The sequence below is a fragment of the Nyctibius grandis genome, chromosome 17 (genome assembly GCF_013368605.1).
Source record: "Nyctibius grandis isolate bNycGra1 chromosome 17, bNycGra1.pri, whole genome shotgun sequence".
Classification (NCBI taxonomy): Eukaryota; Metazoa; Chordata; class Aves; order Nyctibiiformes; family Nyctibiidae; genus Nyctibius; species Nyctibius grandis.
In genome coordinates this window covers 11,560,021-11,583,075 of record NC_090674.1, presented here as the reverse complement: position 1 = coordinate 11,583,075, position 23,055 = coordinate 11,560,021, and the positions used below count along the sequence as shown (strand labels likewise).

At 60.1% G+C, this 23,055-nt stretch overlaps 1 protein-coding gene across 2 annotated transcripts; it reads left to right on the top strand.

Annotated features, from left to right (window-relative positions):
• The first annotated feature begins 523 nt into the window (after positions 1 to 523).
• On the top strand, positions 524 to 21,845 carry PI4KB (phosphatidylinositol 4-kinase beta). 2 transcript variants are annotated; one of them, XM_068414702.1, is made up of 13 exons: positions 524 to 576; positions 946 to 1,064; positions 5,826 to 6,795; positions 13,070 to 13,114; positions 17,154 to 17,381; positions 17,607 to 17,834; positions 17,973 to 18,082; positions 18,288 to 18,392; positions 19,058 to 19,181; positions 19,267 to 19,532; positions 20,139 to 20,271; positions 20,566 to 20,686; positions 20,910 to 21,845. In XM_068414702.1, exons 3-13 carry the CDS (start codon positions 5,854 to 5,856, stop codon positions 21,089 to 21,091), a joined length of 2,484 nt encoding a protein of 827 aa, XP_068270803.1. In that variant the 5' UTR covers positions 524 to 576; positions 946 to 1,064; positions 5,826 to 5,853; the 3' UTR covers positions 21,092 to 21,845. The 2 variants fall into 2 exon arrangements, with proteins under 2 accessions (XP_068270803.1, XP_068270804.1); XM_068414703.1 differs by lacking the exon at positions 13,070 to 13,114.
• Positions 21,846 to 23,055: the final 1,210 nt, after the last annotated feature.

Here is a 23,055-nt window from a genome sequence, read left to right as displayed (position 1 = left end):
AGCAGGTCAAGGGGCAGCGCTGGGGGTCCGGCCGCCCCGGGGGGGGTTGTGGGGCTCTATGGGGGTAATACCAGTGTCGTGTCCCCACGGGGTGGGCCCAGCCCCGGGTGGGGTCACAGAGGCAGGGCGGGTGTCGGGGTGCGGGGAGGGGGGACACGGGGCCGTGGGGCGGGGACATGCGTGGGCACGGCATGGGGGGGGGGGGGCGGGGAGGGGTCTCCGCTCCCGGCCTGCGCCGGCCCCGCCGGGGCCGATGACGGCGGAGGCGATTTTTAAGGAAAAACCGGCGGTTTTCGGTAGCCCCGCGGGTCCCGCCCCGCCCCTCCGTCACGCCCCGCCCCCGAGGCCCGGCCCCGCCCGTCGCTACGCCCCGCCCCGCCGCCGCGCGGGTGCCGCCGGACCGGCAGGGGGCGCAGGCGGGCGCCCAGGCCCGCCCGGCCCCTCAGCCCCGTCAGGCGGCGCCGCGGGCAGCCCGGGCCGCCGGGGCCTGCGCCTGCCCCCGCGCCCGCCCCGCCGCTCCGCCGCTCCGCCCCGGCTCCGGCCCCCGGCCCCGGCTCCGGCCCCGGCCCCGCGCAGGTGAGCGCCGCGCCGCCCCACCGAGAGCCCCCGGGCCCCCCCTGCCCTCCCAGCCCCTGCGGCCTCCCGCCCTGTCCCCCCGGCCCGGCCCGGCCCGCGGCGGCACCGTCACCCCGGGGAGGGGGCTGGGGGGTCTCTCGGGTGGGTTTTGCGGCCGCTCGGGGAGGTCAGTCGCCCGCCCCCGCGCGCGCCGTTTCCCGGGAAGCCGCCGCCTCCTCCCGGGGCTGCGCGGGGGCAGAGCGGGGCTGGCCGGGGCCTCCGCCGCCTCCCCCGGCCTCGCCAGCACCGGCGGCCGGGCCTTCGCGGGCCGGGAAGCGCCTCGTCGCGCAGGAAGAAAATCATCTTTTCCTCTTTTTTTTGCTCTCCCAGCTGCAGCCGATCGTCGCCGGAGCCCCGCGGAGCCGCTGCGCAGGATGAGCCGCCTGCCCTGCCCCGTGCATCGGCATCCCGGACCGGAGAGGCAGCCGCGCGGGATGGGATTGCACCAGGTACCGCTGCTGGTCCTTGCCCTTGTCCTGCCCGGGGATGCAGCAATAACCTCTGCCAGCCCCGCTGCGCCGCGGGGTGGGGGGACACCGGCCTCTCTGGCTTCGGTGCCGGCCCGAAGCGCGGCCCCCCCGGGGGTGCAGGGGGGTCGTGGCGTGGGCCGGCGGGTCAGTGCGCAGGGACCTTTCAGAGACTTTTTCAGCTGGTTTTCTCCGTGCTGTCAGACTGTCGTTTCTGACTGGGCTTTGCCAACCCCCCCGGCGCCACCGGGTGCCCCTCGCGCTTTGTGATGGCCTAAAATATCTATGTAAAGACCTGGATATTGTGTCACGTGCGGTTGGTGGGCTGCGAGCGGCGGTTCTCCAAGATACGCGTGTTTGCCGTGGGTTGGTAGTGCCTCGATGCTTTTCTCCCCCTGAAACTTCTGCTTCAAGTTGGTCCTGACTTTAGGCAGGATAAATAATAACACTGAGTTACTGGCTTCACTGTTCCCTGCTTCTGTTTAATCTGTGACGAAACTTTGAGAAGCAGCGCGGGGAAGTAACCGGGGGCAGATCTGGGTGGAAATGCTGGTTCTGGGGCTCAACCTGCAGTCTCCGCTCAGCGGAGGTGATACCCTCTGAGTTCTTGTTTGGAAATCGGAGCGGGGTTTCGGTCTGTGTGCTCCTTAAATCACAGCTCATTTGTCATCGCGCGGTTCAGGGTCTGCGCTTGGGTTGGCAGCTGATGAACTGCTCTTGGAGTCCGAGCCGGGGACGTGGGCTCCTGCCTTTTCTCCTCTCATTTTTTTTGTGGCATCAAGACAGCTTATTTCAAGTCACGCTTTAGAGAAAGGCGCAGACGTGACTGTGGGTAACAGCAGCAACTTGGAATAGTGAATTTACATACAGAAATGAGTGTGGGAACGTTCAGGCACCGCGTGCCTTGTGATCGCTGGGAGGAGGAAGCTTCCCATGGTGGCTGTGCCAGCACGGCTTGCTTAAGGGTTTGGTGTGCTTGGAAACAGGTTGCTGGGATGGCAGGGTTTGTCCTCGCTTTCTCAGGGATTGTCATTAATGCTCATCGGGGGCAGAGAGGTGCGACGGAAGAGGACAAATGTTGGATGTGTGTGTGTGAGTAACGTGTCGGATGAGCCAGCGCTGCGGTATGTGTGGAGTGGGTTTGCGAAGGGTTTCCTCGCCGAGTCGACGCCTGTTGCAGCAAAACCCACCTCTTCCACCGGGCTGGGGCACTTCTCGGCATCTCCCGGAGGTGAGAGAGATTGTGGTGCTCCCACAATTGTTTTTTTTTAAATGGGGAAGTTAGTTTATAAGTAAATCGCTGGATTTAACTCCTTCCCGTGGGGCTGTGTCATTTGTGGAGGAGGAAGGACCGAAGGAAGCGCTGGCGGTGCGGCTCTGGGGCTGGCAGGCGGCGGCTCTGCCTGTTCCCTGTGCCAGACCCCGTCAGTCACAGTCCCTTCGTCCCTCAGTTTCCCCAACCTCTAAGCTGGCACCTAATAAGTTGCATTGAGTCGCTCTGTTTGCAGTGGGTCTGGAGGGGCACCCCGAGGAGCAGGGGCACCCCGAGGAGCAGGGGCTCTCCCCTCAGCGTGGCGAGGGGCACTGACAGCACGTCCTCCTCCAGCGCTGCTGGGATGTTCTCTGCCCCCATCCCAACTCCTGTGGCCTTCCCGAAGGCCCAGCAAGATGTCGAAGGCCGTCAGTGCTGAGCAAAACACAAAGTAATGCAGTGTAATAGAGACCAGATGTCTTGGTGAGGCTTTGTCCCGTCCTCCTGGTTGTCTGCCAGGGCTAATATTTCTTATTCAAGTCAGGCAGGAGCGAGACTTTTCTTTTTTTTTTCCTCTGTAAAGCCACAGCTCTGTTCCTGTAGATCTCCCACCGCTTCTGTCCCTTCCCGGAGGAACTGTGTTCTCAGATCGCTGCGCTGGCACGCGGCTGCTTCATCGGTAGTTTCTGTGCTAATCGGGGCTTCCCTTTCTTTCGTATTTAATCACCGACTTCGGGGCCGTTCCACCAGAGAGAAACTTGGCCCGTTATGGCTGTGGGTGGAGGATGAACCACATGAATTCAGCTCAGCCTGTTTTCCAGACTGGATTGCTTCATTGTGTGCAGCTGATGGCGTTTTTATCCCTGTTGAGACCAGCGCTTTGGAATAGGGGAGTTATGCTGAGCCTCCAGAGGTAAATAGTACGCGGTGATGTGTTTAACAAATGGTGATGTGAATCACAGAAAAATGCAGAGAGGTGCAGGGGGCGGGGGGTGAATTCCCTCGCTGGGATTTTTAGGGAGCGTTAGGAGCGGAGACGTGTCCTTGGCAGGCTCCGAACGGCCCCACCGCGGGGATGTCACCGAAGGCGGCGGCTGCGTGAGTGTCGGCGGGGGCTGAAGAGCAAAATAATAATAATTTAAAAAAGCAGTGCGCTGATTTTAAAAAAAAAGGCAGTGCAGGGATTTCAGAGCCGCGCCTGCGGTGCGGAGGTAACCCTGCAGGCCCGTGGGTGGATTTATCGTGCGCAGCTCCTTAATCCAAGTTTAACCCGCTCAGCAGCCTCGAGCTCCGGCCGCCGTCTCCTCCCCGGCGCAGAGCCGGCGCGCGGGGCCCCTCCGGGCCGGGTGAAGGGGGCGAAGGCGTCGGGGGGCTCGGACCGGCGGCCGGGGTGGCTGCGCTCGCCGTGACTGCGCCGTGCACCGCGGGAGCCCTGGCGTGAGTAGGTCAGGTCGGGTCCAGCCTCTCCTGCGGAGGTGATTTAACGTCCGGGATTGCAGCGTGTGCTGTCGCGCTGAGCCAGGCTTCTCCTGCGTGCCCCGTGTCTGTGGGGAGGGAGCTTTAGCGGGATCCTACGCGCTTTTTCTCCCTCTACAACCCAGCAAGGAGGAAGCCAAAAGCCTTTCCCTGCATCGGATAAACCCGTCGGGGCTGGGAAAGCCCTCTGTGGGCGACCGAGCCGCCGGGGATCGCAGGGACGTCTGCACCCGACGTGCGGCCGCGGAGCCGTGTGTGGGACTGACGGATGCCACCGCTCAATCTTTTAATTTTTCATCCGTTTGTCACGATGGGAACGTTTGAAGGACCCGAGAAGTGCTGGCACGAGCAAAGCTCTGTGTGACTCTTCCTTGGACCCGGCTCCGCTCCGCGCTCTCCAAATCCCTCCTTGCCAAGCGCCGCCGAAGGATCTCCTGTTTGCCGGCGTGGTGTTAATTTAAAAATTAGATCGTCTGGGCTTCCGCGGGGCGAGGCTGGGCTCACTAAGGAGGAAAAACAACTTCCTTTGGCTCGCAGGGCCTTTAGGATCTAATGACCACAAATATTTGAGGCATGTGGGATTTGTACCGAAGGGAACGGCGGCGCAGAGGGAAGCGTTGCGTGTTGCTGTCGCACGGACGGGGTGAAAGATGCTATTCAGATCGGTTCAGACGGCTGAACTTTGGTCAGGCTTTTTTCACCTCGTAGCTGGAGCTTAAGTGCTTTGAAAACACGAGGAGGAAACCGGTCCCTGGGAAGCGGCGCTCGCGTCTGGACGCACCGACCTCGTTTTTACTCGCATGTGATATTCAGAAAGGAACGCCGTGGGTTTCCTCGCCCTTTTCTCCCACGTCAGGAGCTGTAATCGCTTGTAAAAATAAACAGATAAAACAAGGTCATTAAATTAACAGGGAAATACCTCGTTGCGAGGACCCGCCGGCGCAGCCTGTGCGGGCGCAGCAGGGGCTGGGGGTCGTTGGGGGAACAGACAGGCGGTTCGCTGAGCTCCTTTCCCAAAGACAGTGATTTTTTCCACCGTGCTGGATGTGAAGAGCAGGAGGGAATTGGCAATCTGCTTGCGGTGCTTAACGCTTGCAGAAGGCATCGTGCCCTTCTGCCGATCACGAGCTGTCTTGTTGCAGCGTATGAGCAGTAAGGGGAAGCCGGCAGAGCCACGGTGGTGGTGGGGTGAACAGAGCCTGGGTGTATTTTTAGAGGACGATTTCACTTGGCACCAGCCTTCTGTATCCTTGTTATCCATAGGGATGCACCGCTGCTCTTTATATCGAGATGGGAAACCTGGAAGCGAGTTCAGTCCCTCGTTTATCTTATTTTTAAAACGTAATTAAGTGGTACTCCTTGGTGAGGATGCGTAACCCGGGCAGTAGTGTCTGCACTTGGAAAACAAGGACCTTGTTGCATCAAACTCTGTTCTTGCTCCCGCTCTCTGCGCGCCCGTTGCCTGGCACCGGCGGGGGCTTCACCGCGTACCCGTCCCCCTCCGGCCCGAGGGGAGGTCAGAGGAGCAAGAGCTGAGCACGGGGGATAAACTGCATCTCCTCTAGCAAGAAGCAGAGCCACTGGGTCCACTCATCCTGTCCCCCTCTAATCCTTTGGGTGCATAAAGCAGCCCGATTATTTTTTTCTCTCCCTCTTTCTCTTTTTGACTTGCTCAATTTTTTTATCGTCATGGTAACAGGGAAATTTTGTGTAGTGGCTCATAGATGCTTACAGCTCCTTTCAAGTCTGAGCGGAAGGGGCACCAGCAAGACCTTTAAGCCCCAACGTGACCGGCTCGGCGTTGTGCTGGGCCGGCTTGCGTTGCGTGTGTTGGCTCGGGTCACCTTCCCTCTCTAGGCAAAGGCTTTTGGAAAAGGTTTGCCCCACACCCCATCTCAGCCCCCGGCTTCCCTCAGGGTGTATCCCGGCGTGGGTTCCTGCTTTCCCGCTGCAGCCTGGAAGCGGGTCTCCTCTGCAGATCGTGTCCCTGACTCCTTTTTGTCTTCTCTTTTCAGCTTTGAGGAGCGCAGACCCGCCACTGCTATGGGCGACTCCACTGGAGCCCCAGCCCGAGGGACAGGCTTGGACCAGGCGCCCGGCTCGGCGCCCCAAGGGAATGGCGGGACGTCTCTCAGCGTCATCACGGAAGGTGTCGGGGAGCTGGCGGTCATCGACCCCGAGGTGGCGAAGAAAGCCTGCGAAGAGGTGCTGGAGAAGGTCAAGTTGATGCACGGCGTCTCCTCCGACGGCTCAACGAACCCGGCCGATGGCGGCGAGGCGGAGTGTGCCCTGCGCGCCGTGGTGGAGCTGGCCAACGGAGACGTCGGGGAGGGCTGTGAAATCAAGTGCTTGGACGATCCGCCTGGCGCGGCCTCCAAGATCCAGGAGGAGGACGAGACCATGGCCAACACAGTGAAAACCGCCCGGAAGCGGCAGAAGAACAACTCCGCTAAGCAGTCCTGGCTCCTCCGGCTCTTTGAGTCCAAACTCTTTGATATCTCCATGGCCATTTCGTACTTGTACAATTCAAAGGAACCTGGTGTGCAGGCTTACATTGGGAATAGGTTGTTCTGCTTTAGGAACGAGGAGGTGGACTTCTACCTGCCACAGCTGCTGAATATGTACATTCACATGGACGAGGACGTGGGAGATGCGATCAAGCCCTACATCGTGCACCGCTGCCGGCAGAGCATCAACTTCTCCCTGCAGTGTGCCCTGCTGCTGGGCGCCTACTCCTCGGACATGCACATCTCCACTCAGCGACACTCCCGCGGGACCAAGCTGCGGAAACTCATCCTCTCGGACGAGTTGAAGCCAGCTCACAAGAAGAGGGAGCTGCCGTCTCTGAGCCCGGCGCCCGACATGGGACTCTCTCCTTCCAAACGGACTCACCAGAGGTCCAAGTCGGACGCCACCGTTACCATCAGCCTGAGCAGCAATCTGAAGCGCACAGCCAGCAATCCCAAAGTCGAGAGCGAGGAGGAGGTAATGTTGGGGCTCCCCAGGGTTCAGCCTGCCATGCTCGTCTGGTTGGTTCTCATCTCATAGCTCCTCCTTTACCGCAGAGTTTTCTTGTCCCAGTTGCTGCAAATAATTGAAGTTTTGGTTCCTGTGTCCCTAAGCAAACTGACACACACCGGTGGGTCACACTCAGGGGTGCTGGGGCTCCAGAGAGGGAGTTTTCTTGGTGCGAGGGGACGGGAGGACATGAGATGGCTTCAAGGTAAGGCAGAAAGCTGGGGTGGGAGGACCGAGGCGCTTCCCACGCTGCTGAATTCCCACGTGGTTTGGGCAACTGGGCCGGTGCCTCTGGTTTGCAATCTGCAGCCATCTGAGCGCCGCTGGAAAGCTGATTTCCTCCTTGTCCCGACTTGTTCAGAGTTAGCTGAGGTTTGTTCGCAGGCAGAAAAGGCCCTGGGCAGGTGAGAGCTGGGAGCAGGAGGGGAGCAGATGAACCCATCAGCTCCGCCGCCCCGGTGCCCTTCTGGCTGTAGGGCCGAGAGCGGGGTTTGCGGTGGGGTTTGTCTGCGGCTGCTGCCCTGTGCCGAGCTCCACTTGGGATTTCTGTCTTTGCACAGCTCCAAACCGGTGGAAATCCGGGCTGGAGGGGCTGGGCTGCGTGAGGGGGACGCTTCCAGCTTCCAGGGCTGGGCGCTAATGCGGTTTAATGTCGAAGCAAACGATTAAATGGGTGGACTCAGGCACACGCGTGTTACACGTTTTCCAAACCCAAATAGCTCCCGTGGGCTTGGTGGCATTTAAGTGTTGAGAAGATACGGCACAAAGTGGCTTTGGCTTTGGTGCTGAGCTGCTGTACGGGTGCACGCTGTGACGCTGCGCTCGCTCGAGAGTGAGTGTTTCCCCCAGAGAAGATGCAGATTATTCATTTGACGCATCTGCTGACACAGACTTTTGGAGCAAAAGGGTGAGCAGCATCCTTGGTGGTGGGGATGCCAGGCCAGAGGGAAAAGAGCTGGAAGCGGGAACGTTTTATTTTGCTGCTTTGCTTTTGAAGGGCTGATGGTTTTTAGCATGAGCATCAGCCTGGGATGGTGAGGAGAGCAGGGCTGACGTGAGGATGGAGGAGGAGAGCTGGGGCTAAATGTAGATGTTATGAGCGGTGCTAACCGAAGCGGAGAAAAGCAACGCCTCTCCCCCTGCCCTGGCTCGAGAAGCTGAGCTGCTCCCCCGGGGAGGTGGTTCACCTCTGCAGCGGGGATGGCTCGGGAACGGCTCAAGAGCCGCGGTGCCAAAGGTCCGGTCCCGGCAGGGCGTTGGTGGCCGTGCCCGCGGGCACGTCGCCTGGGCTCCGCACAGCTCCTGTTCTGGGTCATCCCTGTGCCTCGTGCAGATGAGACCTTGAAGCTGGCTTCCCCGCGGCTCCGTCTAGACAGTTCAGATCTCGTGACTGTTCTTGGCCTTCCTGCCTTGCCTGAGATTCCCCCTTTCCCTCGGCTCCGCGCTGGGTCGTAAATCGTCGGAAGGGGCCACGTGTCTCCTGCCTGTCTGCCGGCCTCGGGGAAGGCTCCTTTGGACTCGGGTTTGGAGGTGTGAAGCGGGAGTCGTCGGGCTGGTTTCAAGTTAAAACCACCCTGTCGCGCTCCCCGACAAAGACCCAGCTGTGACGCGGGGTCGCAGCGTTTGCCGACGGGTAAATGAATCTTTCATGTCTCTGCTCGGTGGAAAACAACCGGCTGATGGAGGGCGGGATGGGCCGAGGTCTCCTGCTCACGCTGGCTGTGGTTGCTTGAATAATGGAAACCGAAGCTTTGCATAAATGATGGATGAGGCAGCGCTGCGGGGAGTTTCTCTTGGCACTGGCTGAGACGCGTTTTGATCCAGAGGTGTGTAAACGGTGCGCAGCAACAGGGCGCTCGAGTCTCCCCTTCTTTACTGGAGCCTGAAGCCGCTTCCTAGCTCTGCGGTGGCACAGTGTTCCCTTCTCCGCAGCATCCCTTGGTGCCTGGCTGGGGTATTTTCCCATCAATCTTCACTGAACAATTTTGGGGTTATTTTCCCATCTCCCATCAATCTTCTCTCCACCGAACAGTTTTGGCCTTTTCTACGTCACCTGTTCTGGACCTCTGGGGTTTTATTTCTCCTCTGGACCTTTCCCCGTTGCTCCACATCTTCCTTGAAGTGCGGTGCCAGGTCCTCCCTGTTTCTAGGCTCTTAAAGGTGCCTCTGTCCTTTGCCGCTGGCCCTCGGCAAGGGCCCCCGACGCCTGCCGGTCCCGGATTAGCTGAGTCAGACCCAAAGCGGGTATTAATGCTTCTTAAAGTCTGCGTTGGCTTTAGAGCGTGGTGGGGGACAGCTCTTGGCAAAGCCAGTAGTCACCCCTGGGACGAATCTGGCCTTTCCCCCGCAGCCGTGGCACTTTGTTTCTAGAGAATAATTCTTCCCACTGAGGTCTTTGTGTTCCAGTTGTCACTTCATGCTGCAAAACCACCGTAATAACGGGCAGGAGAGGTTTTATTGCAAGTGCCGTTCGCGCTGTGGGTTTTTAATCCTCACCAGATTATGCGTCTATAACATAATTCCACGATATGGTTTGAATGGTGTAAATTTATTTGGCATTTGTTACTTTTGAATTAATACAAAGGAAAAGCCACAAGCTGGAAACTCATGTCGTCCCTCTGGGTTGAGGTGGATGGACTCGGCCTTTCTCCCAGCCCTGCTTTCCAGGGTGGTGGCTGTGTTTTGCTGGAGTCCAGGTGTGTCCTGCTCTCCGATCCACTTACAGACAAAGGGGGGATTAAATGTGCCGGGGCTGCTCCGTGTTGAATTTTCCACCTGAGCAACCTGAGACCCGGAGGGGAGGAACTGGCTGTAAGCTGATGCTGGCAGCCGGGGCAGCGCTGGTAAGGCCTCGCTGTCTGATCGCCGCCGTGTTACCCGGCTCTGCAGGCCTCGAGTCTCGCTGGCTTTGGGGTGGGTGGGTTTCAGTGACGCCTCCTCTGTGACCCCCCCAGGGTTTGCTGTAAAGGTGCAGCGAGTCCTTGGCAGGCGCTGAGCGCCGGCGGCACCTTCATCACTCCCCGGTTCTCCCCCACCTCTCCAGTGGTGGACGAGGACCCCCCAGGATGGACGAGGATCCCCCGGGATGGACGAGGACCCCCCCGGGGTCTGTGCCCCCCCACGCCGAGCCAGGGCTCGGCTGGATTCGCAGTTTTGGGGGTGAGCGTGTGCGGGATGCGCCGCTGCCCTGCCGCACCCCTGCGCGTTTCTCGTGGGGCTGTTGCTTTCAGAGAACACTTTGCAAAGATGAACCCCCCCGACGCCGAGTTGGAGCTGGGGCTGGCTGGGAGCCGTTTCACACCCCGTGTTCCTGCCTGGCAGGCTGGGGCTCGCACCAGTCACCAACACTCAGCCCTTTATCTCCCTGCAGGCGCTCCACGCTTTGACCCGGCGTCCCTGCCAGCGTGGCAGGGTGCAGCGTGGAGGTGCTGAGAAACCCGGGACCCTGACGGCGAGTCCTGGAGTTTGAGAAACTTTAATGTTAGTGCAGATGTGTCAGACTTTATAGCTGAGGCCTTGCACCTGCATGGAACAGGGAGGACGCTCCCCGCGTCCCGCTCTGCCTCCCACCAGTGTTTTAACTCCCAAAGCCTCGGAGGGGGGAAGAATAAATCACGTGGACGTGGAGAGGGGCAGCTCATCTCTCAGATCCCTTCACGAGCTGAGATCAAGGTTCAAAATATGCAGAGCAGGGAGGGAAAAACAGCTTCACTTTTTTTTTTTTTTTGACCAACTGGATTGAAACCAGCTCTTTTTACGTGGGAACGGCTGGGTTAGCTGCTAGGTGAGCCCAGCGCTTGCCTGGAGCCGGGCTGGCGGTGGGGAGAGCCGGGCAGGCTCGCTGCTCCGCGCACACAGGGACGGTTGGCTGAACTGGTTCCACTAGTCAAGTAACAAAATTTTTAATTAGAAAAACTAATTGAATAATCAGTTAAGAATCTAGGCTGGCTGCCGGGAAGGGAGTGCTGGAAACGGCAGCTTCTGCGACGCCAGCGCCTGGCTGTTCGCGTGGGTGGTGGGGGGGGGAGAGTGAAGCTTTTGGGTGGCATGGGGGGCATTTCTTTTAACAACAGCAGCATCAGCGTTGTCTTGAGGAACGGCAGCGAGGGCTCACGTGCAAACCTGTTTACGGCCGCGTTTCTGCGCGGATTTGCTCGTTGGAGCGCGCGCGCTTGCGGGAGGCAGCGGGGTTCGAGAGCTGCTCTTTATTCGAGGTTGCCCAAGACTTTTAGCCCACGTCCCTGCCCTGCCTGTGCCGCTCGGGGGAGCGTTGGCCTTTTACCTCTGGAACTGCACCTTCAGCAGCTCTGGGAAAGGTGCTTTTTCCGGCAGAGCTCGTTCCCCCGCCGCGATAAGAGCCCCGCGGCTACCGGAGAATCGCTTCCGACGCCGCTGCAGCACGTCGCTGCGAGGGCGGTGCTGCCGGTCCCGCAGACGGGGCCGGGTTCGGAGGGTTCGTGTCTTTTCTGCGTCGTCCCTTTGGGTTTGGAAGGGCCCCCTCTGCCTGCTCTCCGCTGGGCCGCAGTGACGGCAGTCGCTCCAGCTGCAGAGCCCCGCTCTCCTGGGCTTTGATGGCTTGTCGCTAAAACTTCTTCATTTCCCCATAATAAAAGCAGCGTGGTGAGGCGTTTGCTTGTCTTGATTTTTAATTATTTTTTAAGATATAAAACACTGCCCTCCTTAATTATCTATTGCAGTGTTATAACAGGCTCTTTTGCCCCAGCGTCGCAGGTTTTATCGGTACTCTTTGCAAGCTGGATAATTACGTCCCTGTTTGAAGGCAGACCCTTCGTTTAGACGCGTTAATGCCCTGACACCTCTTAAATTCACCCAAGGGCTTAGTTTTACCGGCGGGTTTTGCCTGCACGGGGGGTTGGCTCCAGCTCCTGTAGTCGACGGTTGCGATTTTCAGAGCCGGCGTTTTTTGATGAAGTTGGTGAATCCCTTTTTAGAGGTTTCCCCGTGGGAGCGAAGCCCTCACGGCATCCCAGGCGCCGCGGGTGAAGCCGTCGGGGAGCAGAGGCTGCGGGTGACCTCGGGAGTTGGGGGATTTAAGACTTTCAAATGAAAATGGGGAGTTTGGGTCCTCGGTCCTTGGTCACCTCGTTAGAGATTTATTATTTACAACAGCACAGGGGAAACTCTGGCCCCGAAATACCCTGATTTAAGGTGCAGGCGTGAGCACGGTGCTGGGGAGGAAGGCAGCAGCGGGAGCCCCGAGCAGCCTCCGGGCTCCGGGTGGTTTCTCTCTCCGTGAGGCTTGCGGGGTCTCGGCACTGGTGGGGTTTTGTGTGGTCACACGGAAGCGATTAATTTAAACGTTGTTATTTCGTATGGTGAGACTGAGCCTGGTGGAATTAGCGTTTCCCTGTAATTAACAGCCTAAACCCGGACCTGTTTGTTTCTTGTTGGGAAGGGAATTTTAAAACCAATTACGCGCTGGTTCTCAAGGGTGAGAAGCTCCGTTTTGTCTCTTTTTGGCATGAAAATAATGGATTTATGGGCTCCAAGTGCAGCGCTGCTGAAATCGTGGGGCGGCTGGGCAGGAGGTGGCTGCGGGGAAACGCGGTCGATGGCTCGTGCTCCGCCGCCGATTATCTCATCAACTTGATCATGGAAATAGTTTAATTGTTGAGTTTTTTAATCTTTAGGAAAGTTTCCATGGGATTAATTTTATCTGCTGAAATTAGAGGCTAAATTAGAGCCCAAGGGAGAAAAATAAAGTGTTTTTGTTGGTGGAGAGAGGCTGGTGTGGGGGCAGAGCTGGGGTAACCGCGGCGGGGACCACGGTGAGCATCCCCGCCTGCCCCGGCAGCTGGTGGGAGCCAAGAGAGAGCTGAAACCGTAGTTACACGTGTGGGGTAGATGATAAAGGATGTGAATGGGGAAGATCTGGGGGGGTTTTATGGGCGTTTGGCGATGGGATCTGCCGAAGAGCCGCCTGCTCCTGTTTGGTGCCACCACGAGGGGCCTCGGCCGGAGGAGGCTCCGGTTTAGGTCTGTGACGTTGCTGTCGGGCAGCACCACGTGCCGGTTTAGGTGCCGCTTCCTATCCGAGAGTAAAGGGCAGCAAAATTGTGATGGGTGGGGGAAAATGAAAATACTGAAATGGAAAGTGACAGTTATGAACCTGGAGCTAAACTATTGCTTTTTCTCCCCTTCTCCCTCCTTCCTCTCTCTCCTTTTAAACAAACTCCACCACCCAAACCCGCCAACAAACCCCCTCTCCTCCGTTTCCCAGGAGCTCTCCTCGAGTACGGAAAGTCTCGATAAGTCACTCTCTCCCGTAAGTGGCCCGTTCCGTCCCCGCGCCCGGGCTGCCTGCCTTCCCCCCACAGCAGCATTTCCTCTGCCACCAAAACACCAAACCCCGGCCCCCGGCCGTGCACCGCAAGCAGCTCTGGTCCCCAGCCGTCCCCCCCGGTGTCTGCACCGCTTGAGCCCCCAGCGAGGGCAGAGCCAGGTCCCCCCCGCCTCTCGTGCCGCAGCAGCCGGGGCTGCCACCGGACATTTGTTCAGTGAAACGCCGGCAGAAACGGAGCTTTGGGCAAATTCACTTGCACCAGTTTGGCTAAAATAAAGCAGAAAGCCCCGAGGGGCTGGGGGGTGCCCTGGGTGCTCATTTCCCCCCCCAAAAAAGGGCAGCGAGGGGGAGAGAAACCCTCAGGGCGGAGGCAGGGGAGGGACGTGGCTGATGCTGCCGGTGTGGGTCCGAGCAGTCGCTGGCCTTTGCGGCGGCCGCAGATGAAAGAGGAAATGCTGTTTCCTTGAATTTTACTCAAAAGTTCTCTGCCAGATGGGATTTAATTTGCCTTTTCCACGAATCATTATTTTTCCCCCTTCTGTGTGTTCAACTTTGGTCTCTCAATCAAAACCCAGCGTTTCCCTAATAGAGCGTTTTTCTTTCAAAATGAGCCTTTTTCATTAATTTTTTTGTGTTTAATCAACAGCATCTTCCCCACCCGTGTCGTTTTCCTGCCGGTGGGTGTGTGTTCTCCGTCTGGGATTCCCAGTGGGCTTCCACACGTTGAATGTGTAGTCCATGATCAAAACCACTTGCCCGGCAGCGGTGCCTTGCGCAGCCCCCGTCCTCCAGGACAGGATTTGGCCTTTTGAGCCTCTCTGAGGAGCTCCCAGGCCCGTACCCAGCCCTCTTCCCTCTGTGCCCTCAGAGGGGAAATTGTCACCCCTTGTACGTGTGGGGCAGGAGGCAGCAGGAGCGCTGATGCCGTGGTCAGACACAGGGCACGAGGCTTTTACCCCTGGTGCAGGCTCCTCCTTTTATTTTTTATAAACCTCCTCCAGCTCCGCTGTTTCTCAGAGCTGCGAGGGACGGGAGGGTGCTCGGGCAGCCGTGGGTGCTGGCGGCTGGGGGGAGGCAGGACACTGGGCTCCGAGTCCCACTTTGCCACCCAACTTTGGGCAAGTTGCTTTATTTTTTCCCCCCTCCTGTGAAGGCAGCGACATCTCTTCCTCCAGTGGCTTTTTGAGGCTCAGCGTCACGCCGGCTCCTCGGTCCCAGGGCCTCGCAGGAGCGTCCCCGCAGTCCCCTGGCTGCGGCGATTGTGGCTGCCTTCACCTCGGCCGTGCCCCCGTCCCGCCGTCCCTCGGGGCTGGGTGGTAGCGAGCGCCCGTTCCTCTCCCCGAGGGCCCGAGACCTTTTCCTCCCGGGGTTGTTTCTCCGTGGCAGATGGTTGGTGCCCAGCTGGGCTCTGTGCAGGCGCTGACGCCAAATGTACAGCCCTGCTGCTGGCACCTGCACCGAGCCGAGCGCTCTCACGCCCAGCGCGTTCCCGGGGCTGGTGCTGCAACCCTCGGGGCAGGCAGCTGAGCGAAGGGCACCAGGCACAGCTCTGCTCCATGCTGCCGGGTAGTTCCCAGCTCCGGCGGGTGACCGTGGGCAGCAGCAATGGGGGGCAGCCACGATTTTGCTGTGTAAAGCTCTGAAATGACAAATCGTGGTGGTTTGAGCGGAGGAGAGGTGGGACGTGAGGGTGTAAAGGGAGGGAGAAGAGCAGAAAACGCTTTGGCAGCGGGGCAGCATCCCAGATTAACCCCCCTGGGGTTTGAGACCCTAAAACCTCCCCCAGGCAGAAGCCCCCAGGGGCTGGGCCGGGCTGGCCTTGCCCCTTCGCCTCGTCGTGCCGCCGCCGGCACCGCTCCGAAGCCGTCGGCCGAAGCTGCCTCCCCCTCCTCCGCCGGCCCCTCGCCCACGACCTGCACCAGGAGCGGATCCGCGGCGGCGTCCCTGCCCGGGCCTGGGAAGCGGTTTGAACCCGTGTGGGGACAAGGACACTCCTGGAGCGTGGCTTAGCCAAACACACGCACAAAGCCCTGCCTGATTTAAGAGCAGGGATGTTTTGTTTTCCAAGCGCTGCCAGTGACATGTTTTGCTGTAGCAGAAAGTAAAGGGTAGAAAGTAAATATTTGTGTTGGCTCAGAGCACCAGCAGGATCCTTCGGGTGGTCGGATGAGGGAAGAGCATCTCCCGTCCTCTTTTCACGTGGCTTCAGGACCATGATATTCATGAGCTGGGGCAGAAGCAGCTCTCGGCAGCCCAGCTTGGGCGTGACGGGCTTTCTGCAGCGCTCGGGGCAGGCTGGAGGCGGCGTTGCCTGCGATGGCTCGGGCCAGGGACGGCCCCGGTTCACCTGATGCCGTTTTCCAAAGCTGCTTCTCCATAACAGGATGCGAAACTTCCCGTGCCGAGTCCCCCGCTAGCGCCCAAGGCCGGAGCAGAGCTCGGTGGGATGCCTTTGGGGCGGGATGGGGAGGACATTTCCCAGCCGCGTGTTTCTGGCTGGAGGAGCCGAGACCTGAAGATTTTCAACCGGAGCATGGACGTTGGAGGTGCAGAACGGGCCACGGAGGCGGCGGGGCCTTCCCGGGGTTGGCACGGCTTCGCTCTGCTCCCTGCGAAAGGGGGAGAAGATGCTTCAGGAGATGCTTTGGGATCCCAGGAGAAGAAGGGGTTTCCAGGACACGTGTGACTGCGATAGAGATCTGCTCCTGCACGTGGGCACCTGCTTGCCTGGGCACATCCCACATTCCCACCAGCGACTCTTTCATTAAATTATTCCTCTGAGACAAGTAACACGCAGAGACCTCGGAGTGGGCGAGGGGGCACGGGGCTGTTCGGGGACGATACCGACTGCGTGCCAAACCTGGAGACCCGCATCCACCGGAGAGCAGAAGGTCCCGAGAGGAGCAGGGACGTGGCAGCCGCGGGGCTGGACGGGAGGAGCAGAGCACCCGTGGGATATCGCTCAGCTTTTGGCAGAAATTGGATTAAATGCAATTGAGGGAAACAGTCCCGGAGGTCGGGGAGGGCTGGGGGCAGGAGCCGGGGCAGAGCAGGGGCTGGCCGGGACCAGGCGCTTCCCAGCCCCTTGGGGGACAGAGCATCAGCTGGGGCAGGGTCTGCCTGGGAGGTGAGCGTGCTCTCGCTGGCTTAGGTGCTGGGTCAGGGCTCCCTCCTGTCCCTTGCTAGCGAGGAGGGCAGGAGAGCCGAGGGCAGGGAGGACAGGAAGGATTTTGGGGAGGATTTTTGACGTGGACTACAGATACAAACGATGTCCCAGCTGCCCTTTCCCAGAAGGGAACCACCAGGCTGATCCTTCTCCTCTTTTTACCATCCCTTTATTTCGCTGTGCGGCCGTGCCCGGCTCTCCAGTGTTTTCCTTTGCTTCCTTTTCTCACGCTCCGGAGCTTTGTGCATGTGCATTTCCAGCATGATTGCACAGTGAACACTTTGCAAGTTTAATTCTGCATCTTAAATGGCAAAATCAGCCACAATCGTTGTTTGTTCTGATTTAAAAGCTTGAAAAAGTCGAGCAGAGAGCTCGGCTTGGGGTGGGGGGGGCTCGTGGCTCCGAGGGGCTTCCGAAATCACAGTTTGATCTTTGCAAAATGGTTGGATTGAGCCACGATCGAGGCTTTGGGGTGAGGATACAACAAACCCAGTGCTGGGCCAGGGACAGGGCTGAGTCGTGCTCGCTCTGCGGGTCCTGGCCATCCTGGGGGTCTGGGGGCTCTGGGGGGACCTCGGCTCCGGAGCTCGGGGGGGAGGATTTCTGGACAGCACAGCGGGAGGGAAGAATTGCTTTGATTGTGCTCTGCTTCCGGATGGTGAGCCCGGCCCTCCGGCCACAGGAGCATCATCCCAGAGCAGGGGCGAGGGGGGGACGGGACGAGCCTCTTCCTCTCTCTGGAGCTGACCCCGGTGCTTTTAGACCGCGGAGCCCGATTGTAAAACTGCCGCTGTCTCACCCACCTCCTGCCTTTGTAACGCTCTCCCCCCACCCTCCTTCCCTGACCCTCTGTAGCCCGTCAGACTCGCTCCCGAGAGAGAATTCATCAAATCCCTGATCGCCATCGGGAAGCGCCTGGCCACCTTGCCCACCAAAGAGCAGAAGACCCAGCGGCTCATCTCGGAGCTGTCGCTGCTGAACCACAAGCTGCCGGCGCGCGCCTGGCTCCCGACAGCCGGCTTCGACCATCACGTGGTGCGGGTGCCCCACACCCAGGCGGTCGTCCTCAACTCCAAGGACAAGGTACGAGCGGCCGGACAAAGGCTTTGCCTCGACAGGCGGGTTTTCATCCTTGCACAGCCCCTGTTTGGGTGTCGAGCGAAAGAAACGCTTCGTGCTCGTGCTCAGGGCATCTCCTGGGTCCTGAGAGTTGTGTTATCACTTCCAGGGCTGGGAGCGATGGGCAGAGATCTGTGCAGGCCCACGCAGCCACCGTGCCCCGCTAACGCTCGGCTTTGCTTCCCCCAGGCTCCCTATTTAATCTACGTTGAAGTACTTGAATGTGACAATTTCGACACAGCGAATGTGCCCGCTCGGATCCCCGAGAACCGCATCCGGAGCACCCGCTCGGCCGAGAACCTCCCCGAGTGCGGCATCACGCACGAGCAGAGGACCAGCAGCTTCACCACCGTCCCCAACTACGACAACGACGACGAGGCTTGGTCCGTGGACGACATCGTGGAGCTGCAGGTGGAGGTGAGGCTGGGGGTGCCAGGCAGCAGCATCCCGGGCCGGGCCTTCCAAGTGGCAGCGCCAGCCCCGCTCCTGCCTGGGACAGAGGACGGGTGGGGATGGTGTTTTGGTGGCCGCTGCATCCCGCCTCTCCCCTCCCAGCTGCCAGAGATTCACACCAATAGCTGTGACAACATCTCCCAGTTCTCTGTGGACAGCATCACCAGCCAGGAGAGCAGGGAGCCGGTGTTCATCGCTGCGGGAGACATCAGGTGAGGCTGGCATGGCCAGAGTAGCCCAGGCAGGGGCTTCGTCGGGTGGGTTAGGGGTTCAGATGTAAAAAGGGTGGGGTGCGAGATTTCCCTGCTAGATTCCCAGAGGAAAAGCATCTGCCTGGATTAAGGAGGGGCTGCACAAACCCTCAACTTTCTCCCTCAACAAGGGGTTTCGCTGCTTAACAACGGCTCTGTCCCGCAGGCGGCGGCTCTCGGAGCAGCTGGCGCACACCCCCACCTCCTTCAGGAGGGACCCCGAGGACCCGTCCGCTGTCGCCCTGAAGGAGCCCTGGCAGGAGAAAGTCAGGTAGGGCTGGAGGGGGCAGGCGGGTGCTGGGCTGGTCCCGGAGCCACAGGGGCTTCGTGCGTCCTGGAAATCCAAGGAAGTTGCTCCACGATCTGCCCCGTGGCCTCGACCTGGGGCCGTGCTCGTCCCCGGAGGGTGTGTTGGGTCGGGACATGGGGAGGCGGGGGGCAGCGAGCCCTGGGTGTGCCAGAGGAGGAGGAAAACCCACAGCAGATTTGTTGCTCTTGGGTTAGGCTTTGAGGGGCTTTACCAAGTGTTTATGGGCTTCCTTTACATCAGAAGAGCTCAGCCTGTCCCAAAACAAACTCATTCGTGTTCCTGCTCTGAGAGTTGTGTGTCCAACCCCCAAATCCCTCCTTGAGCAAGAGGGAGAGCCCTCTGGGCTCTAGAAATTTGGGGGTGGTCTTGTCCCCATTGTGCTGATGAAAGGGCTGGGGGGGGTTCAAGGGGAGTTAATTCCCTTCTGCTGTTCTTGGAGGCGGCTCATGGCTCAGGTGAGATCTGTGCCGTGGCGTGGTGAGGGCTCGGTGTGCAGCTCCTGCAGTCCTGGGCCCTGGAGCTCGTTCTGCCGTAGCCCCAGCTGAGCATTTCCAGGGGCTCCCGATGGGGGACCTCAGGGCTGACCCCCCTGCCCACCCCCTCTTTCCTCGCCCATTCCCCTGCAGGAGGATCCGGGAAGGGTCCCCCTACGGCCACCTGCCCTCCTGGCGCCTCCTCTCCGTCATCGTCAAGTGCGGGGACGACCTGCGGCAGGAGCTGCTCGCCTTCCAGGTCCTCAAGCAGCTGCAGGTGAGGGGGGAGAGGGGCTGCCCCGGGGCCGCGGCCGCGTGGGGCCGCCCGGGGCCCTGAGGGGTTTCCTCGCTCTCTCCCACAGTCCATCTGGGAACAGGAGCGTGTCCCGCTCTGGATCAAGCCATACAAAATCCTCGTCATCTCCGCCGACAGCGGCATGATTGAGCCGGTCGTGAACGCTGTGTCCATCCACCAAATCAAGAAGCAATCCCTGCTCTCGCTGCTGGACTATTTCCTGCAGGAACACGGCAATTACAACACCGAGTCCTTCCTGACGGCCCAGCGGAACTTCGTGCAGAGCTGTGCTGGCTACTGCCTCGTGTGTTACCTGCTGCAGGTCAAGGACAGGTGGGGCCCCGCGCCGGAGCTGTGTCCTCTGCCGGGATTTGTCACTTTGTCCCCGGGTGCAGCAGCGGGGTCCTGGGGGCGGAGGGAGCTGCTGCTCCCGGGGCCGTGCACGCGCTTGCAAAGCTCAATGGAAAGTTTTCTCTCTGTCCTGCTTTTGTGGGGATAAAATCTATAGCCTCCCTTTTCTGTTCCTCGTTTCGGTGTGTGCCCAGCTGTGGGCTGGCGATCGAGGCCGTCAGCAGCTAAACCCAGGGCAGCTGCCCCAGGCTGGCCCAGGTGTGTTCTATAGCATTAATGTCAGGGTCACTAGGAATGGGAAGGGTTGGGGGGCTCTTGGCTCTGCTCTCCTCCCTCTTTCTCCTCAACACTTGCCATCCCTGCAGTGACTCGTCACCACTCTGTGGGCTGAGTGTAATTTTGTGTGTTTTGTATTAGCATTGATATTGGTTTCCTTATTTTATTAAATCTGTTTAAATTTTAACCCACGAGCCCCCCTCCTTTTCCAGACTCCCTCTCTCAGTCGGGGAAGGGACACTGGGTGAGAGAACAAGTGGTTATTGTTCAGCCCTGGGCACGGGCTGAACGGGGACACCCTCTCCCACACAGGCACAACGGCAACATCTTGCTGGATGCGGACGGACACATAATCCACATCGACTTCGGGTTCATCCTCTCCAGCTCCCCCAGGAACCTGGGCTTTGAGACGTCCGCCTTCAAGCTCACCACGGAATTTGTGGATGTAAGTGAGCGGGGGGGGTGATCCTGCAGCGTTGGGTGACGCGGTTGAACCCTGGCAGCTGGGATGATGCCCGTGTGGGTCCTGGGCACCGCTGCAGCCTCAGCCGAGCTGCTCCTGGGCCCCAGCTGGAAGCTGGAGGTGCTGTTTGCGGTGCGGGGGTCACTCGGAGAAGAGAAATGCCCTAAAACGTCCCGTCACACCCCTCCTGGTGACAGTCCCTCCGCGCAGGGCAGGCCCTTGGCCTGAAGGTCCTCTGTCCGCTGCCCCCCCACCCACCCGTCCCCTCCCTTCCAGGTGATGGGCGGGCTGGACGGGGACATGTTCAACTACTACAAGATGCTGATGCTGCAGGGGCTCATCGCTGCCCGGAAGCACATGGATAAAGTCGTGCAGATCGTGGAGATCATGCAGCAGGGTAAGGGGCTCCGGAGGCACCGTGTGCGGGGCCGGGCTGCTCAGAGCATCGCCCAGAAACGGCCCCATGAGCTCAGGGGGTTTGGGGAGCACCTGGAGGAGTCTCGTAGCAGGAGAGGGGCAGCCCTGTTAGGGTCTGGGGTCTGCACGGGGAGCTCCTGGCCCAGGGAAAGGGGTGGGGGACACTGGAACCCCCGTGCCCACCCCGCTGCTCCCTCCCGCAGGGTCGCAGCTCCCCTGCTTCCACGGCTCCTCCACCATCCGCAACCTGAAGGAGCGGTTCCACATGAACATGACGGAGGAGCAGCTGCAGCTGCTCATCGAGCAGATGGTGGACGGCAGCATGCGCTCCATCACCACCAAGCTCTACGACGGCTTCCAGTACCTCACCAACGGCATCATGTGACGCCGCCGGGCTCCGATCCCGGCCCAGCCCCGAGCTCTGCCCCAGGGGAGAGACCTCGGCCCTCGGCGGTAAAGAAGAGGCCGAGTCCCAGCATCGTCCCAGGGCTGCTTTTGCCAAGACTCCTCAACAAAACGAAACAAGTAAAATCCGAGCTGTTGAAGCAGGAAAAACCAACCCCACTCGTGAAAATCGAAGCGAAACGGATCATGCGGTAACTGAGGGGTCACGCGGGGTCCGGCGGCGGCCGGGGGGAGCCAGCAAAGGGCCGTGGGACGGGGCCAGCGCTCGCCCCCGTGCTGCCTCGTCCTCCCGTCAGTATTAACGCCCGGGGGGGGGGGCTGGGGGCTCCCACAATCTCATGAAATGTTTAGGACTGGGGGGGACATGCGGACAGGTCTGGCCCCCACCCTTTGGCCACGGCATGAGCCTTCTGCTGGTGCCGTGTGGAGGCAGCAGAGGTGACCCCCCCCCCCGCCGGCCCCGTCCCTGCATGTCCCCCACCCTCGGCCCCTTTCTTTGTTTCTCCCCCCCCGCTTTTCCCCCTCCCCGGGAAAGCTGAACTGCCCCGTGTCCCACCCAGCGCTGGTCACCACACCAGGCCCGTCCTGCAGCCCCAATGGCTGGTACGTCACCAGCGGGGTGGGGTGGTGGTTCCTGGAGGCTGGTGCCCACCCGGGGGTGGGGGGGGTCAGTGCTGCCCTGGGCTCCTTGTTTTTGACTCTGTTCCAGGAATTCGGGACTGTGAAGCTGCCCCCCCCCCCCCCCCCCCCCCCCCCCCCCCCCCACTATCCCTTTGCAATAATTTCTGGCTGCTTTTCCCTGCCCTGACTGTGGGGCAGGGGGTGGGCTGGGGGGGAGAGTCCCCCCTCCCTGGAGTGGGTTTGAGCAGAAGCTGCGGGGATGGGACGGGGATGGGATGGGGGGGCAGGAAGGATCCCGGCCCCTTCCCGCTGCCCCCAGCCCCAGGGGATGGGAAAAAGGGCAGCCCAGAAGTTTTAACCCCAACAGGCACCTGGGCCCCCCCAGCCCTTTTCTTTAAGAGCAGCAAACCCCCCTCCCCACCCCTTGCACCCCTCATCCCCCGGCTCAGCTGGTGCTGCTGGGCAGACGGTGACACCCCGCCGGCGTTGTCCCCCCCAGTGTCCCCCCTGTGGCTGTCACTCACGGTGCCCCCCCCCGGCCCAGCGCCAGCTGTAACCCCGGCTGCCCCCGGGCTCTCTGTTCAGCACTAATTATTTGTCATGTTTATTATTTAGCATTAAAAAACAAAAATTCTATTTTAAAACGCTGGCTGCCAGCGGCCAGGAGCCCCCTGGGGCGGGGGGGGTTAATCAGGGACTGGGGGGGGGGGTCCCCATGCCAAGGGCACCCTAAAACCGTGGTCACAGGCAATCACAGCCCTTGTTGGGGGGGGGGTTCCCCCTGCTTTGCCCCAGCTTTGGGGGGGGGGCTCAGAGCAGCCCTGAGGCCTCTCTGGGGAAGGGAGGGGGGGGGGGCACGCAGCCCGTTGCCCCCCCATCTTGGGGCAGGACCAACACCGTTGTGACGGGGTGGGGGACACCCAGGCCCCCTCCCGGGCCACACGCGGGGCCATGGAAGCAAGACAGGGCACAGCAGGGGTTAAACCACTAAAAGTTTAATTAATTAATTGCGTTATTACTACAAGAATAAAGGATACCTGAGAGCCGCTTGCAGTGCCCGTAGCTTTAATGTAGCGTAATCCCACCCCCCCCCAACCCAGCAAGACGTGAGCCCCCCCCCGCCCCCCCCAGCCGTCGCTCTAAAGGCACTGAAGTGCTGGGACCCGAGGGATCACAAAGCCATTTGGTTCGGTTCCTTCCTCTAAAACTCGTAGAAACTTTAGGTTCTTCTCTACTATTAGACATCATTTACATGGTCACAGCCCCACGCGACACAGCTGGGGGGGTCGGGGAGGAGAGGGGGGGACATGGGGGTGGAGGCTC